Source organism: Erpetoichthys calabaricus, chromosome 17 (assembly GCF_900747795.2).
Source record: "Erpetoichthys calabaricus chromosome 17, fErpCal1.3, whole genome shotgun sequence".
NCBI classification, from domain to species: Eukaryota; Metazoa; Chordata; class Cladistia; order Polypteriformes; family Polypteridae; genus Erpetoichthys; species Erpetoichthys calabaricus.
The window spans coordinates 90,682,974-90,700,176 of NC_041410.2; the positions used below are offsets into that span (position 1 = coordinate 90,682,974).

General features: G+C 43.7%; 1 protein-coding gene across 1 annotated transcript in view; it reads right to left on the reverse strand.

The window, feature by feature from the left end:
• Positions 1 to 17,203, reverse strand: part of LOC114644327 (cell migration-inducing and hyaluronan-binding protein) — a 264,051-nt gene that overhangs the window by 62,508 nt on the left and 184,340 nt on the right. The window contains exon 12 of the mRNA XM_028792468.2: positions 9,011 to 9,180. Within this exon, the coding sequence (XP_028648301.2) occupies positions 9,011 to 9,180 (170 nt within the window). The remainder of the gene's footprint in view (positions 1 to 9,010; positions 9,181 to 17,203) is intronic.

The window sequence follows — 17,203 nt, forward strand, 5'->3', positions numbered from 1 at the left end:
GGTTCAAGGGAGCACTAGCTTCTCCTACTGCTACAATATATATATATATATATATATATATATATATATATATATATATATATATATTGTGACAGATGGCTGGGGCGCTTGCCCAGTCGGGGTGCCCTGAAGATGGAAGGATCGGGGGAGAACACATCTTCATACTCCTCCCCCAGAAGACGAGAGGGCAACCCCCCCTGGACTGCATCGAGACCACAGGCTTGGAACTTGGAAGAGCAACCCTACTGGGGCCCGCAGTCAATGCCAGGGGGTGGCTGGACAGTGATGGAAGTGCTACCAGAGGAGGATCTGGGTGCACCTGCAGCATTTTCTCCACACTTGGCAGTGCTGCCAGATGGAGACCAGAGAGCACCTGGGATACTTTCGGGTGCAGTATAAAAGGGGCCGCCTCACTCCGTTCAGTGTCTGAGTTGGGAGGAGGAGGAGGACAAAGCTTGAAAGGAGAGGAGTGGAGGCGGAAGAGAAACGGAGAGAAAGAAGAAGAAGAAGTGAATGGACTGAGCCTTATTGGGAAGAACTGTGTGCTGTGCAGAGGCGTAGCTGGGGGGCGGCAAGGGGGTCATCCTGGGGGGGGGGTGCCATTCTAAAATTTTCTTTCCCTTCCCCATTGCATTTTGGCAAACAGGACGGGGCACGAAATCTTCAGTTGTCCCCTAGCTACGCCTCTGGTGCTGTGTGTTGTGTAAAGGGCAGCAGAAGAAAAACAAAAGCATATGCTTTTGGGACTTATGTCACTGTGCCTGTCTGTGTTCAGGTTATCCACCCATCCATTACCCAACCCGCTATATCCTAACTACAGGGTCACGGGGGTCTGCTGGAGCCAATCCCAGCCAACACAGGGCGCAGGGCAGGAAACAAACCCTGGGCAGGATGCCAGCCCACCACAGGGCACACACAAACACACCAACACACCAAGCACCCACTAGGGCCAATTTAGAATCGCCATTGCACCTCACCTGCATGTCTTTGGACTGTGGGAGGAAACCCACGCAGACACGGGAAGAACAAGCAAACTCCACGCAGGGAGGACCCGGGAAGTGAACCCAGGTCTCCTTACTGTGCAGCAGCAGCGCTACCCACTGCGCCACCGTGCCGCCTATTCAGGTTATATTCCACAAATTGTATATATACAGTATATATATATGAAAGAAAAACGTTTGAAAACTAGTATAGTAAGGAATTGAAGTACAATGAAGGCAAACATCCATCTCGTCATTCAAGGGCTTATCAGTGTCTCTGCCAGCTCAAGGCTGGGTGCGTTCCTGGAGTCCCCATTAGAAAATCTCCAGACGGTGTAAATCTTAGCATCCTCACGACTGCTATAAAGTTTAGATTTGAATAAAAAGAAGCTCTTGAATGTGTTATGCTTTTTACACACTGAATATTAAACTTCACACCCATTGATCATCTACTGTATGTGTTGCAAGTGACATCAGAAACATTTCAAACAAAGAGGAATATCACACTAATACCAAAAATGAGCCAGCAGGGGGCACTCTTGCAGCAGCTCTCTGTGAAGTTTTGCTCTCCTGACCGTGCCGATGGCCGTGTTTACACAGATAGGAGCTCTTCATGTTGGCCTGCTCTTTTCCAGCTGATGATTAAACTGAAAAACCAACACGTTTCCTGTGGTGGTTATAAAAATAAAAACACCACCACAAACCCAGACACGTAAATCAAAGCCTGCAAGCAAGTAAAAGCAAGTCAGGGCTTTTTGTTCGATCGTAGAAAACGCAGGGTAACCTTTACTGTGTATTATTTATATACATAGCAATTTTGAGTGGGTAGAAGCTCAGCTGTCCGCCGACTTTGAAACGCGTCCGTCTCTACATAGAGAATCAGCCCTTGACGTTGGTTTTCACCCATTCATCTACTTCTAAACCCACTGATCAAGTTTCGGTTTGTAGGAATCGGGGCTGACAGACCACCTACATTCGCTGCCCCCAGTACGAAAGGGACGGCTGAGCAACCAGCAGGTGCTGGGATGAAAAATTCTCATTCTTGGTTGCCTGTGTGTGGATTAGGACATGAAGGAGTGAGGGGAGATTGTGTCATGGCTGGGAAGGTCACTGCACCCACCCAGGCTCATTGCGATCAGCCATCACTCACGTGGTGTGCGCACGAGATCCCATTGGGGGGCTTCTGAAGGGCAGGGTGAGAACTTCTCCACACTAAATTAATGGTGTCATTCTGTGTTATATAACTCTGGGGTGGGTACTTTGTGCTTGAGACTGTGTGTGTGTGCTGGGTGAATGTGAAGAAGGTAATCAGTGTGACAACACCACTGACGTTTGCTCCATGTATTTCCTTAGAATGGAGGAGGAGGAGGAGGAGGAGAAAACCGCAGAAGAATGATGAGGTCACTTCCTTCATTCATGAAGCCACGCCCCTTCCAGTGGCAAGCCCTATACAAAGTAAACTCTCACCGCACGTTACCGTTACAATACAATACAATTTATTTTTGTGTAGCCCAAAATCACACAAGGAGTTCTGCAATGGGCTTTAACTCTGTCTATCTATCTATTATATAGCGCCTTTCATATCTATCTATCTATCTATCATATAGCGCCTTTCATATCTATCTATTATATAGCGCCTTTCATATCTATCTATCTATCTATCTATTATATAGCGCCTTTCATATCTATCTATCTATCTATCTATTATATAGCGCCTTTCATATCTATCTATCATATAGCGCCTTTCATATCTATCTATCATATAGTGCCTTTCATATCTATCTATCTATCTATCATATACCGCCTTTCATATCTATCTATCATATACCGCCTTTCATATCTATCTATCTATCTATTATATAGCACCTTTCATATCTATCTATCTATCTATCTATTATATAGCGCCTTTCATATCTATCTATTATATAGCGCCTTTCATATCTGTCTATCTATCTATTATATAGCGCCTTTCATATCTATCTATCTATCTATCATATAGCACCTTTCATATCTATCTATCATATAGCGCCTTTCATATCTATCTATCTATCTATTATATAGCGCCTTTCATATCTATCTATCTATCTATTATATAGCACCTTTCATATCTATCTATCTATCTATTATATAGCGCCTTTCATATCTATCTATTATATAGCGCCTTTCATATCTATCTATCTATTATATAGCACCTTTCATATCTATCTATCTATCCATCTATCTATTATATAGCACCTTTCATATCTATCTATCATATAGTGCCTTTCATATCTATCTATCTATCTATCTATCATATAGCACCTTTCATATCTATCTATCTATTATATAGCGCCTTTCATATCTATCTATCTATCTATCTATCTATCTATTATATAGCGCCTTTCATATCTATCTATCTATTATATAGCGCCTTTCATATCTATCTATTATATAGCGCCTGTCATATCTATCTATCTATTATATAGCGCCTTTCATATCTATCTATCTATCCATCTATCTATTATATAGCACCTTTCATATCTATCTATCATATAGTGCCTTTCATATCTATCTATCTATCTATCTATCATATACCGCCTTTCATATCTATCTATCTATCTATCATATACCGCCTTTAATATCTATCTATCTATCTATTATATAGCACATTTCATATCTATCTATCTATCTATTATATAGCGCCTTTCATATCTATCTATTATATAGCGCCTTTCATATCTGTCTATGTATCTATTATATAGCGCCTTTCATATCTATCTATCTATCTATCATATAGCGCCTTTCATATCTATCTATCATATAGTGCCTTTCATATCTATCTATCATATAGCACCTTTCATATCTATCTATCTATCTATCTATTATATAGCGCCTTTCATATCTATCTATCATATAGTGCCTTTCATATCTATCTATCTATCTATCATATAGCACCTTTCATATCTATCTATCTATCTATTATATAGCACCTTTCATATCTATCTATCTATCTATCTATTATATAGCGCCTTTCATATCTATCTATTATATAGCGCCTTTCATATCTATCTATCTATTATATAGCGCCTTTCATATCTATCTATCTATCTATCTATCTATCTATCCATCTATCTATTATATAGCGCCTTTCATATCTATATATCTATCCATCTGTCTTCGCGCAGCAGTAGTGGTCGCAGTGTGACGCTATCTGGTTTGTACCTTTTGTCATCGTTAGAGGCGGTCCTCCCTGGTGAACGTTAGCGTAGGCCCATTAGCTACACGGACATGTGCAGCACCACGACCAGCTGCACACTTCGTTTCGATCTCCAGATTTCTAACATCAAAATCCGCCAACTCAGAGTCCGACTCAGTTGATATGACATGCAAAACGTCATCCACGCAGTATTTTGTTTTGCGCATTCGCTTTGCTCTTTCGCCAGATGTCGACGCCACTTGAGGGGGTGTTTGCTCTGCGCTACTCAAATGGTCAAATGAACAAAGCTAACTATAAAGAGAGCCGAATTAAAACATAACAGCGGGTTTTGTCACAGCTGATTACCGTCCTCCGTCCCTGAATTTCGACTAAAGTCGACACCCGCCCTGAAAGAGTTAACAGGCCCTGCCTTTTGACAGCCCCCCCCTCTCCCCCAGCCCCTCCAGCTTTGGCTCTCTAAGAAGATGAGGAAAAACTTCCAAAAAGAAACCCTACAAGGGGAAAAAAAATGGAAGAAGCCTTGCGAAAGGCAGTTCAAAGAGAGACCCCTTTCCAGGTAGGTTGGGTGTCAAAAAAGGGGGTCAATACAATACAATACACAGAACAGAACACAAGTCTTCTTTTTCTTCTTTCGGCTGCTCCTGTTAGGGGTCTCCACAGCAGATCATCTTCTTCCATATCTTCCTGTCCTCTCCATCTTGTTCTGTCACACCCATTGTCTGTACTTTCTCCAGTCCTGTTCAGCCTATATACATCAGACTTCCAATACAACTCAAAGTCCTGCCATGTGCAAAAGTTTGCTGACAATACTGCTATGGTGGGCTGCATCAGGAGTGGGCAGGAGGAGGAGTATAGGAACCTAATCAAGGACTTTGTTAAATGGTGCGACTCAAACCATCTACACCTGAACACCAGGAAAACCAAGGAGCTTCTGGTGGATTTTAGGAGGACCAGGCCCCTCATGGACCCCGTGATCATCAGAGGTGACTGTGTGCAGAGGGTGCAGACCTATAAATACCTGGGAGTGCAGCTGGATGATAAACTGAACTGGACTGCCAATACTGATTCTCTGTGTAAGAGAGGACAGAGCCGACTATACTTCCTTAGAAGATTGGCGTCCTTCAACATCTGCAATAAGATGCTGCAGATGTTCTATCAGACGGTTGTGGCAAGCGCCTTCTTCTACGTGGTGGTGTGCTGGGGAGGCAGCATAAAGAAGAGGGACACCTCACGCCTGGACAAACTGGTGAAGATGGCAGGCTCTATTGTAGGCACGGAGCTGGACAGTTTGACATCCGTGGCAGAGCGACGGGTGCTGAGCAGACTCCTGTCAATCATGGAGAATCCACTGCATCCACTGAACAGGATCATCTCCAGACAGAGGAGCAGCTTCAGCGACAGACTGCTGTCACCGTCCTGCTCCACTGACAGTTAATGAATTAACTGAGCAACTAAACTGATTCATTAATGATTTCAGGTGGGAACTGAGTTTGGGGGATTCCACTGTTGAGGCCCAGGTGTCTGAATGCTCGGTGACTGGAAATATCTGCACAGAAAAAAGCCCACAGTCATATAAGCGCACGGGTAATAACCGCACACGGAAAAATGCGTACACTGCAAAGGCATATATGCAAAGAAGAAAAAAATTTTATATTATACATCGCAATAAACAAAATTGTATAATTGTTCACTAAACGTATTTATAAGCTTGTATGTTTTAATTTGTGCTAATTGGGGTATTGGGCTGTTGGATGGTCCATAAAATAAAATAAAATATTTCCTGTGCACTTTTTTCCTATGCACTTCTTTCCAGGATTCGAATGCTCATGTGTGTATGTTAATGTTCCTAGGTGAGTGTGCTAAAAAATGTACCTTACGGGCATCGAAGGGTTACAAACATCACTCATAGGTGGGGAGACAACCTGACTGTCATTTGAGTCGTATCCATCAGGTCATTAGCCATAAATGATGATGTCTATCTATCTATCAATCATTTACTGCTTAACATGTCTATCTATCATATAGTGTCTTCTCTATCTAGCTAACATAATGAATTTTTTCCATCTATCTAATATAATGCCTTTTGTATTTAATGTATGTAAATTTGTAATCTTACCTACTACACCATCCATCCATCAATCTATAGTATAATATAGTTTATCTATCTATCTATCTAGACTCACTCACCACATCCATAAACCTTCTCTTAGGCCTTCCTCTTCTCCCCTTGCCTGGCTGCTCTATCCTTAGCACCCCTCACCCAGTATACCCAGCATCTCTTCTCTGCACCTATCCAAACCAACGCAATCTCGCCTCTCTGGTTGTCTCCCAACTGTCCAATCTGTATTTAAGTAATATTTTAACCCTGACTTGACTCCTGGATTTTACAGATTATTTTTTTACTGACTTGCATTTGGAAGCTCTGCACTTTTCTGAACGCTCTTTGATTTTTCATTTTTAATAAAAAGCACTGAACACTTTGCACCAACCCCTTTGCTCACTCTGTGTATGTGTGTGTCCTCATTTGCCCGGCTCATCCTCGGGTACGTTGTCGACTGTTTTTGGGGTTTTAGAGGTTCCTGGAAGCAATCGGGCAACATGGAGCCGACCCGGACCGACACACTCCAGTCAAGTTCTAGAAACATCTCAAGGAGAATTCAAGCCGAGCACAAACTGGAGAGCCACCGCCAAGGGTCTGAACACGCCTAGGAATGAGAGTTATGGGGTATGGAGTGTCAGATTGATGGACACAAATGTCAAAATGAATTTAGCAACACGATAAAGTGAAGGGGGGCGGCACGGTGGCACACTGCTGCCTTGCAGTAAATTCGCTTCCCGGGTCCTCCCTGCGTGGAGTTTGCATGTTCTCCCCGTTCTCCCACAGTCCAACGACATGCAGGTTAGGGGCATTGGCGATCCTAATTTGTCCCTAATGTGTATACTGGGTGTGTCTGTATGTGTGCCCTGTGGTGGGCTGGCACCCTGCCCAGGATTTGTTCCTGCCTTGCGCCCTGTGTTGGCTGGGATTGGCTCCAACAGACCCCCGTGACCCTGTAGTTAGGATATAGCAGGTTGGATAATGGATGGATGGCTAGATAAAGTGAAGGGGTCTGAGAACGTACGGAGTCCGTTGTAGAAGTGCTAAACCTTTATATTATATATATATTATATATTCCTGCGGTGGGTTGGCACCCTGCCCAGGATTGTTTTCTGCCTTGTGCCCTGTGTTGGCTGGGATTGGCTCCAACAGACCCCCGTGACCCTGTAGTTAGGATATAGCAGGTTGGATAATGGATGGATGGCTAGATAAAGTGAAGGGGTCTGAGAACGTACGGAGTCCGTTGTAGAAGTGCTAAACCTTTATATTATATATATATTATATATTCCTGCGGTGGGTTGGCACCCTGCCCAGGATTGTTTTCTGCCTTGTGCCCTGTGTTGGCTGGGATTGGCTCCAGCAGACCCCCGTGACCCTGTGTTCAGATTCAGCGGGTTGGAAAATGGATGGATGGATATATTATATATAATCGCAAGACCTTTTCGCAAGGACATTTGACAATCATTAGTAATAAACTGAAGCTGATTCAACTCCTCGCCATTACGGCCTTGTTTCAAAATGAACGCGCTACAAGTGACGTTTCTTGCCAACGGCTCTTTCTGGCAGCCTGTGCCATGTGGCAGTTATGATTATATTTTTATTGCACAATATAATTCCTTATTAGCCTCTTTTGGTTGTTTACAAATCATATTTCATTAAGCACATCTGATTTTAATTCCTCTTCGCGATGATGCTAGGGCCGCCTGTCACGGATTGTCTACAAGTTCAAAGAAGGGAATACTCCGGGTGATGAAACGGCAGCTTTTGCTTTTTTTGCTTTTGTTGAAAAGCCTTGCGAATGGCTTCAGACACGGCTCGTTAGGCCCTCGCAGCCAAAGCCCTCACATTGTCGACGACTTTTCGTTGGATCAGATGTGAAGACGCGATGACTAACCAATGAGAATAATTAGCTGGAACGTTTGAACATTTTTTTTGTCTGACAGATGCTTGTGAAATTTGGATGGAGAATGAGAAGAGAAGAAGAGCACTCTTCTGGCATCTCCAAGTCGGAACACACGCCAAGAAAGTTCAAAATGTCACACATAGCTGCTTTGTGTCCCAGAGATGCAAAGAGAGCAACGAACCGATGAGGTCCCAGAGTACCATGGGACGACAAATGAAACTCAAGAGTCTGGGACTGCACCCATCGATCTGGTCAGGTGGCTTCCTCCATACGATCAAACAGTAGGATTCACTTTTCTCCCCCCTTAGGCCACCTGTTTCTTCCCATCCCATAAATGACTCAATGTTGTCACCGGAGGTGCCCTCTAAACGTCATCCTGGGTTTTTACTAGAAGGGTCCACACAGCTACATGGCCACTGGTGGGCACTGTCTGGAGACACCTGGTGTTCCTTATAGCCGTGTTATACCAAAGTCTGCTTAATCCTGAGGAGGGTCCCGGAGGCAGGCTGAAGGTGCCATTTTTGCTTTGCCAATAAGTCACAAGACCCTCGCCGTGCATGTCTAGGAAAATCTCAAGTCCACCAACTGGCATACACACCGCTTCTGGCCTCTCTTAATGCCCCCAATATCTAGTCAAAGACACAGAACCCACTTAGGGTGCCACAACACCGAGTGCCAATACAGCCTCCATCATTCAGGCCAGTTCTTCACCCCCTGTAAAGTTTTCTCACTACTGTAATTTTTCTTCTTCTTCTCCTCCGGCCTTCAGTCCCACCTCTCATTTTTGTTTTTTTTTAGCTAAGCACCCCAATTGACTTTATGTAACACGGTACCTTCAGGTGTCCGCCGAACGTGTCGAAGTCGAAAAACTTGCAGGCTTCATTGCCGTAGCACCGAGGCTCCATCTCCCCGCGGACGAATATGTTTCTCGTCAGCAGTCCAACTTCAGCTCGCATGTCAACTCCATCCACCTCTTCTCCGATGTGAAGGTACTTAGCCTTCCCTGTTAGGAGAACAGAAATTACAACCCTAGAGGTCAGCCATGGAACAGAATGGTGGTAACAGCTAAATGTTAGAGTAGATATTGTCACACACACAGGTGCATCATGGGAGTGTGCTGGAGGCTCTGCACCAGGGGTCAAATGGGGGACGGGTCCAGATAAGACACAGTCACTAAGCCCTCTACCACCCCAGAGGGGGAGGACAATCCCACTCCTGATAAGTGACCTCACTTCCAGCATCCTCACCTCTTCTGGTTAACATTAAACAAACGCAGGAACAGAGCTGACCGGAGTGTGGACTGTCATCTGTAGAGGCCATAATGGCCCAGTGAAGCCATTTGATTTGAAGACTTTGCCTTCCTAAAGGAGCTTATCATTATTTACTTCTGTTTTGCTTTTGTCATTTCTCATCATTTATCAGCATCGGTGCCATTAAACACGTTGCTCCAGGAAAACCCCAATCCTTTAACGTTGGCCGTTCTTTTGTACAATTTTGATGTGACACAAAGTGACAGTAAGGGTTTTATAAGAGGTTCAGGGAATGGGAAATGAAAATGTTGTTGATAAATCGTTGAAGAATCAAAACTACGAAGGCTAAACTCTAAACAGCACCCTTGGTAAAGAGACATTCTGAAATTGCTCTTTAAGCTTCAGGAAAATACCAAAGGGTCAAACCTGAAACATTAAAAAGAAACTGAAGTCAAAAGATACAGTAAGTTACCAAATGAATTCAAAATAAATGCCTGGATGTTTCAACTAAATCTCAGCAGCATCTATTGGCGCTCGGCGGAGTCCACTTTCAATGGAGGTGTTACATCGGGTACGGCACCTGCTCATCCCAGGGCTGCAGGGCACTATGGAGGGGAAGATGTCAGTTCTGAACACTACAGCCGTCTTCTGTCCATAACATACGTGACACACACGCACTACAAAAAGCAAACGGAATTAATAAAGACCCCGGCCATCCTGCACAGTAACTGGCACCAGCAGATTCTACGACAGTTGTTACCATCAGGACATGAGGCTACTGCAGCTCACACGGATCACTACATTATAAAATAAAAAATTAGAATTACAAAATTAACAATAAATAAGATTGAGAATGAAAAGTCTGGTCTTAGACAAATCCAGTTCTTGAAGTGTTCACCAGTATGTAGAAACGGCACCATTTCCAGTTTCTACTCAGAGGACCGGCAACGCTTCTTAGTCCGGTGGCGTTAGAAATTTTACAGACGGACCTCCTTCTCCCCCTCATCAGTCCAATGTTATTGGGTCATCGAGGATCACAGACCAGAAATGCTCATTAGACAGCGCCATTTATAGCAGCCAGCCTATCTGTGCTTATTTTGTGTAGCGTCCTACCTATCTATCTACCTATAGACATTTTTAATCTTGCCTGCTATACCCTCCATCTGTCTGTCTGTCCTATATAATGCCTTTGTTGTTAATCTATCTAACATTTTAATCTTGCCGACTACGCTATCTATCTAATCCTGCCAACCATACCATCTATCTATCTATCCATCTATGTATCAATCTAATCCTGCCAACCATACCAAATTCTATGTATCAATCTAATCCTGCCAACTATACCATCTATCTATCTATCTATCTAATCCTGCCAACTATACCATCTATCTATCCATCTATGTATCAATCTAATCCTGCCAACCATACCAAATTCTATGTACCAATCTAATCCTGCCAACTATACCATCTATCTATCTATCTATCTATCTATCTAATCCTGCCAACCATACCAAATTCTATGTATCAATCTAATCCTGCCAACTATACCATCTATCTATCTATCTATCTATCTATCTAATCCTGCCAACCATACCAAATTCTATGTATCAATCTAATCCTGCCAACTATACCATCTATCTATCTATCTATCTATCTATCTATCTATCTATCTATCTATCTATCTATCTATCTATCTATCTGTCTTTGTCATTTTACTAAGTATAAGATAAACTTCACTTCTGCTGAATTAATGGCTGAAGCTCACTGTGAGTAAATGCAGCCTCCTAATTGTGTCCTTCATAGTTTAAGACTTGACTGACTAATTATTTTTACATTTCTTGTTCCCAGCAAATGGGAAAAAAATTCATAATGAAAAGCACAATAGAAGAAATATTCTACTCAACATAAAAATAATTAATGGAGCTTAAATAAGGCATTTTTTTAATTTCCTATTTGGAGGTCTGGCAGCAGGCATGTCGGTGAAGTGGACACCTAATGGCTCTTAATGGCCTAACAAAGTGAGCCTGATGGCCTGACTCTTCTCCCGCTATGCACTTTTATATTTTCACCTTCTGTGTTGGTGCATTTTGAGGATCTTGTTTTTAGCACGCGTTCCTACTGCATTGACTCCTGGCAGAGCCGTAATCCTGCACCCATGTTTAATAATTCCCCACTACCACGTACGAGTCTGAGGAGGCCTGGTTTCCTTAACATGCTAATCAGTCCTGGGACCCCAACGCCGACCTGCTGTTCTGTGGAGTGTACTTAAGACCAACTGAAGTGCAGAATGTATTTTTTTGTGGTTGTGGTACTGTAATGGATTTAGAGTCCTGGGTTTGAATCCTCTGCATATTTACTTGTGCACGTCCTCCCTGTTTGGCTTCGTGTATTGTAGGCATGTACGGGCCCCATCGATGTACTGGGTTGGTCCCCATTAAATCGATTAAATGAATGGATTCTTAGGAGACTGTGCTCCTTAAATGTAGGTAGTGACATCCTTTACATGTTCTACAAGTCTGTGATGGCCAGTGTGGTGTGCTGGGCCTGCAACATCACATCACATCAAGAGAAGCCCACCAAGTCAACCAGTTGAATGAGGAGATGGGCTCACTTATGGGATGCCCTCTGGATGTGCTGGAGGTAGCGGTGGAGTAGAGAATGAAGAAGAAACTGACTGCCGTTATGAACAACGCTGCACAGCCCCATCCCTGACACACCAACACTGAAGACTTTCAGCCAACAGAAGCGTGTCAAGAAACAGCGCTGGGGGTCTTTCATACCAATGGCGTTACTCCAATAGCTGTATAAGGGGACTGCTTTATGATTCCATACTCATGGAAACTATCTAACTAGGACTGCATTTTCTCCTCTTACATGTCACAAATGCTACAACGAAGATGAACCCAACATTCTTACCTGAACTGACCCTCTCGAGGGCACACCAAGCTGCGCTCAGCTCCTGTTTATTCCACTTCTGACCCCCTTCCACCCCTCCAAGTAAGTCACTTTTTGTTTTTTTGTCCGGTAAACATCACTTAAAGTGAAACCCGAGCCGCCGTCTCACTTACAGAGGACCCGTTTACGGCTTCCAAGGTGCACGTGAAAAGCACGCGCCAGCTTAGAAAAGTGTCAGCACGTCTCGCCGTTTCATTCTGGGTACAATTTGCCCCGAAACTGTATTTGACTCTCAGGTCAGCAAAATAAAAGAAACCCCAGAGTTATCAGTGATCGCTATTTCCAGACTCTCAGGAGAGCTGGCTGGGACATCTGGCCGAAGATGTTTCACTTTCATTGAGGAAAATCCAGCGTTTTCCACTTCCTATGCATTCTTCAGCTCGACAAGCACTGACGAGAATTTTCCAAACAGCCAATGCACCTCGGTCGGGCCAAAATAAATGTTTTAGACTAAAAATACCTTATGCTGAATTTAATTATCCTAAATAATTGTTCAAATGGCCTGGAGGAACTTTTTTTTTTTTCCTTTGGCCCACTGATTGTTTGTCTCAAACCTTCTGCAGTAAAAAAAAAAAGAAGAGAGAATTCTTCACATATGTGCACGCGAAACGCAATTTGTCTGAACGATCAAAACAAGTCGGCTGCTGCAGAGTAAACTCAGATGACTTCAAGTGCGTGAACCCGTTCAGACTTTGGGTTTGTAGGCCAGGGGTCTCTGCCAGCTTGATCGGCTGCTAAAATGATCTCCACCTTATCTCCGGCTGGTGGCTTCCCACTTCCAGACACTACCATTGTTTAAAATAATGACTTGAAAAATAAACAAAAAAGTCCTAAATACTAAAAAAATAAATAAATAAAAAGTAAAATACAGGCAGGCAGTGTGGTGAAGCACCTAATAGTGTTGATCAGCAAAATTCATCAGAGTGTTTTTCGTGGCGAATTTGCCAGGTTCACCACTTCAACTATATTCTCTTTGCGGCTGACTTTTTAATTTTTTTGGCCCAGTGCCCCATGATGCTTTGGGATGGCAAGTGTGACATCACAAAGCTGCAGCAGCCATATTGGATGGGGATAACGTACAGCACATTGCTGCCTGCACTGCTAGCTCGGGTCAATGTTCTGGCCACGGTAATCAGTCCAGGCAGACGCTTTCCTAGCTCTTGGAGACACCTTAAAGTTCATTGCATGTTTATGCAACACTCCAAGCTAGCTCCATCGCTCCTTCCACATTGATTTTCCAAGGAGTTCTGTTTGGGGTCACTTGGGCAGACCTACAACAACCGCATCTGGATGTAAGGTAGAAGGCAATACGGGACAGGGTGCTCGGGTACCACATCCATACGGACTTCAATTTGGAAGAGCCAATCAACTGTATGGATGCGGGCGGAAAACTGGAGCAGTGAGAAGAAAACTCCCCAAGACAAAGGGAGACGATGCAAAGTCCATACAGAAAAGAAGAGAGCAGGGCTCAGACTGCGGACGCTGCTTCCATTAACACTGAGCCGCCATGCTGTCCACAGTGACATTACAACAAAAGTCAAGAAATGATAAACAACAGAATGAAAATCTGCGATAATCAGTAAAACAACTCCAATCTATGAATAGCCAGCCCCAACGAAACCAGTCTGAGTCACTGGAACACTGACCTCATTTCCCAGTAAATCTCAAAAGGCTAAAAAATGAAAGTTACGGGAACATCAAGATGGATAGGTTTGTCTGGCACAGGAATGCAAGTATACAAACGATAATAATAAATAAACAGAGCAACGGGTATGGGGGATTAGCCAGAATAAACAGCCAAGGAGGAAGGAGGAGAGTCAAAAAACTAATTAGGCAGGGAGCGTAACCAAAGAATCTAAATAAAGACGCACATACGATCCGACGCCGATGGAAGATGTGGGATGAATGACTCAAGAGGCTAATACTTTAAATATTTAGTTTTAGGCTTTTAGCTTCCACCCGTATCATATTGCTCCGTTCTCGGCGATATTTGTGTCCAGCTCTTCTCGTGTTGCGTTACTTTCTACTGATTCTGTGACGTTCTCGAGAACTTATTTTCTCAGCCTAATTAGGAAACTTGATTTGAATAAAAGCTGAACTCTCCAGCACACAAGACTAGACGGGACACCTTCCCACCATTTACCTTAGCAGATCAGTTTAAACATCTAGGGGTAAATATTACAAGTAAATATAAAGTTCTTTTCTCCACAAACTTTTGCTGTCTGCATGGGAAAGATTAAACATGACGTGACTAGATGGTCCACCTTCCATCCTTCCCAAGCTTCTTTTTCCATTTCAAAACAATCCCCATATACATTAACAAATCTTTTTTTTAAGAAATTAGACGCAATCATAACTTCATTTACTGGGAATTCGAAACATCCACGCAGCTAAAGGCCGACTTGACAACAACCTAAAGAAGTAGGTGGCACGGCACTACCTCACTTTCAGTTTTATTACTGGGGGGCAAATATACAAGCAATAAAGACCTGGACATGGACACACACATTGATGAATATCCACAAGCCTGCTATAGAAATAAAATCTTGCAGTACGTCTTTATATTCCCTGCTCTGTGGCCCAGTTAATACAAACTACCATCATTACACTAAAAATCCAATTCCCCTTCATTCTCTCAGAATATGAAACCAATGTAGGAAGCACTTTAAGACAGAACAGCTTTTATCTTTTGCCCCTCTACATAACAACCACCATTTTCTACACTATTCAAAGTCTGGAAAATGTCCGGGATTATAACACTAAGAGACTTGTACAGAGATAAGAGTCTTTGCAATTTAAGAACAGAACTTCTCATCAACACAATTCCTCCACTGCTTCCAAGCTAAACAGAACCTTCCCTAATTTTCCTCACCTTCCACCTTGTTCTATTCCAGAAGAATTATTGATCAGTCTTGAAGACTAGGATAGCATCTCCACAATTTATAAAAATATTTTAAAGTCTCTTCCTTTCAAAGATTGGTCATCGTTGAAATGTTTCTCTGCCTTGTTGGGAGTTCACCTGTGGCCGTTCTTCCCTGCAGACCCTCTCAAGCTCTATCAGATTGCATGGAGGCCATTGGAGGAGAGCTACATCCAGGTCTCTCCAGCGATGTCCAACTGTGTTCACCTCCAGACTCTGGCTGGGCAATGCAAGGACACTCGACCTTTGGCTCACATGTATCCCAGTCCACTGGTCATCACTGAAATGTTTCTTCACCTTGTTGGGAGTTCACCTGTGGTCATTCTTCTCTGCAGACCCTCTCAAGCTCTGTCAGATTGCATGGGGGCCATTGGAGGAGAGCTACATCCAGGTCTCTCCAGCGATGTCCGACTGCGTTCACTTCCAGGCTCTGGCTGGACAATGCAAGGACACTCGACCTTTGGCTCAGGTGTATCCCAGTCCACTGGTCATCACTGAAATGTTTCTTCACCTTGTTGGGAGTTCACCAGTGGTCATTCTTCTCTGCAGACCCTCTCAAGCTCTATCAGATTGCATGGGGGCCATTGGAGGAGAGCTACATGCAGGTCCCTCCAGCGATGTCTGACTGCGTTCACCTCCAGGCTCTGGTGGGGTCTTGCTTTGCAATGTTGGAAAGGGAACCTCCGGCCGGGTCCGAGGTCCAAAACGCTCTGTAGCATGCATTCCAGAAGGATATCTCTGTCCTGTAATCACTTGAATGGGTTGCATCTGAGCCAAAGGAAAAGGTCTGCACACTTGCGTAAAATTAATATTTTAGTTTTCTATTATTAAGAAATTGGAAAAATTGTCTAAAATCCTTTTTTGCTCTGTTCAGCTATGTCTCAAAGAGACCTTTAGGTGCCTTTTTTTGCAAAGCCCAAGTGGGCTTTCAGCTGTCTTTTACTGAGAAGAGGCCAGATGGCTCCCAGATGGCTGGAGAGTTCTGGAATATTCTGCCATCTTCACACAGGTTTTCTAAAGATCAGTCGGAATGACCATAAGGTTCTTACCCAGGCCCTTCTCCCATGATTGCTCAGTTTGGGTGGGTGGCCAGCTAAAGGAAGAGTCAGGGTTGTTTCAGACTTCTTTCATTTAAGAAATATGGAGGCCGCTGTGATCTCGGGGACCTTCAGTGCTGCAGTTTTCTGTAGCCTTCCTCAGATGTTAGCCTCTGAGCTCCGCCGGCAATTCCTTCAACCTCATGGTTGGGTTTTTCCTTACCTGTGGGACCTTCTGGAGACAGCGGTGTGCCTTTACTAATCATGTCCAATTAACTGTATTGACCGCCAGTGGACTCCAAACAAGGTGTAGAAACATGTCAGTGGTGATCATCCTACAAACCGTTACGCTCCAAATGCAACTTCTCATCAACACAACTCCTCCACTTCTTTCAAGCTAAACAGAACCTGCCCGGTTTTCCTCACCTTCCACCTTGTTCTATTCCAGGGGAATTATCAATAGCATCTCCACAATTTATAAAAATATTTTAAATACAATACAATACAATCACACAAGAAGTGCCACAATGGGCTTTAACAGGCCCTGCTTTTTGACAGACCCCCAGCCTTGACTCTCGAAGAAGAGAAGGAAAAACTTACCCCCCCCCCAAAAAAAATGGAAGAAACCTTGTGTAAGGCAGTTCAAAGAGAGACCCCTTGTTGGGCGTGCAGTGGGTGTCAAAAAGAAGGAGGTCAATACAATGTGTGGCAGATCGCTGGGGTTCTTACCTGGCTGGGATGCCTGGAGGGACCGGAAAGGGACTTAAACAGCATCCGGGTCACGAGGGGGCAGCCGCCCCGGACTAGGAGAGGACCACGGGAGAAGAGTAAAGGGGATTTAACTCAATGGAACCTGTGGCCTCC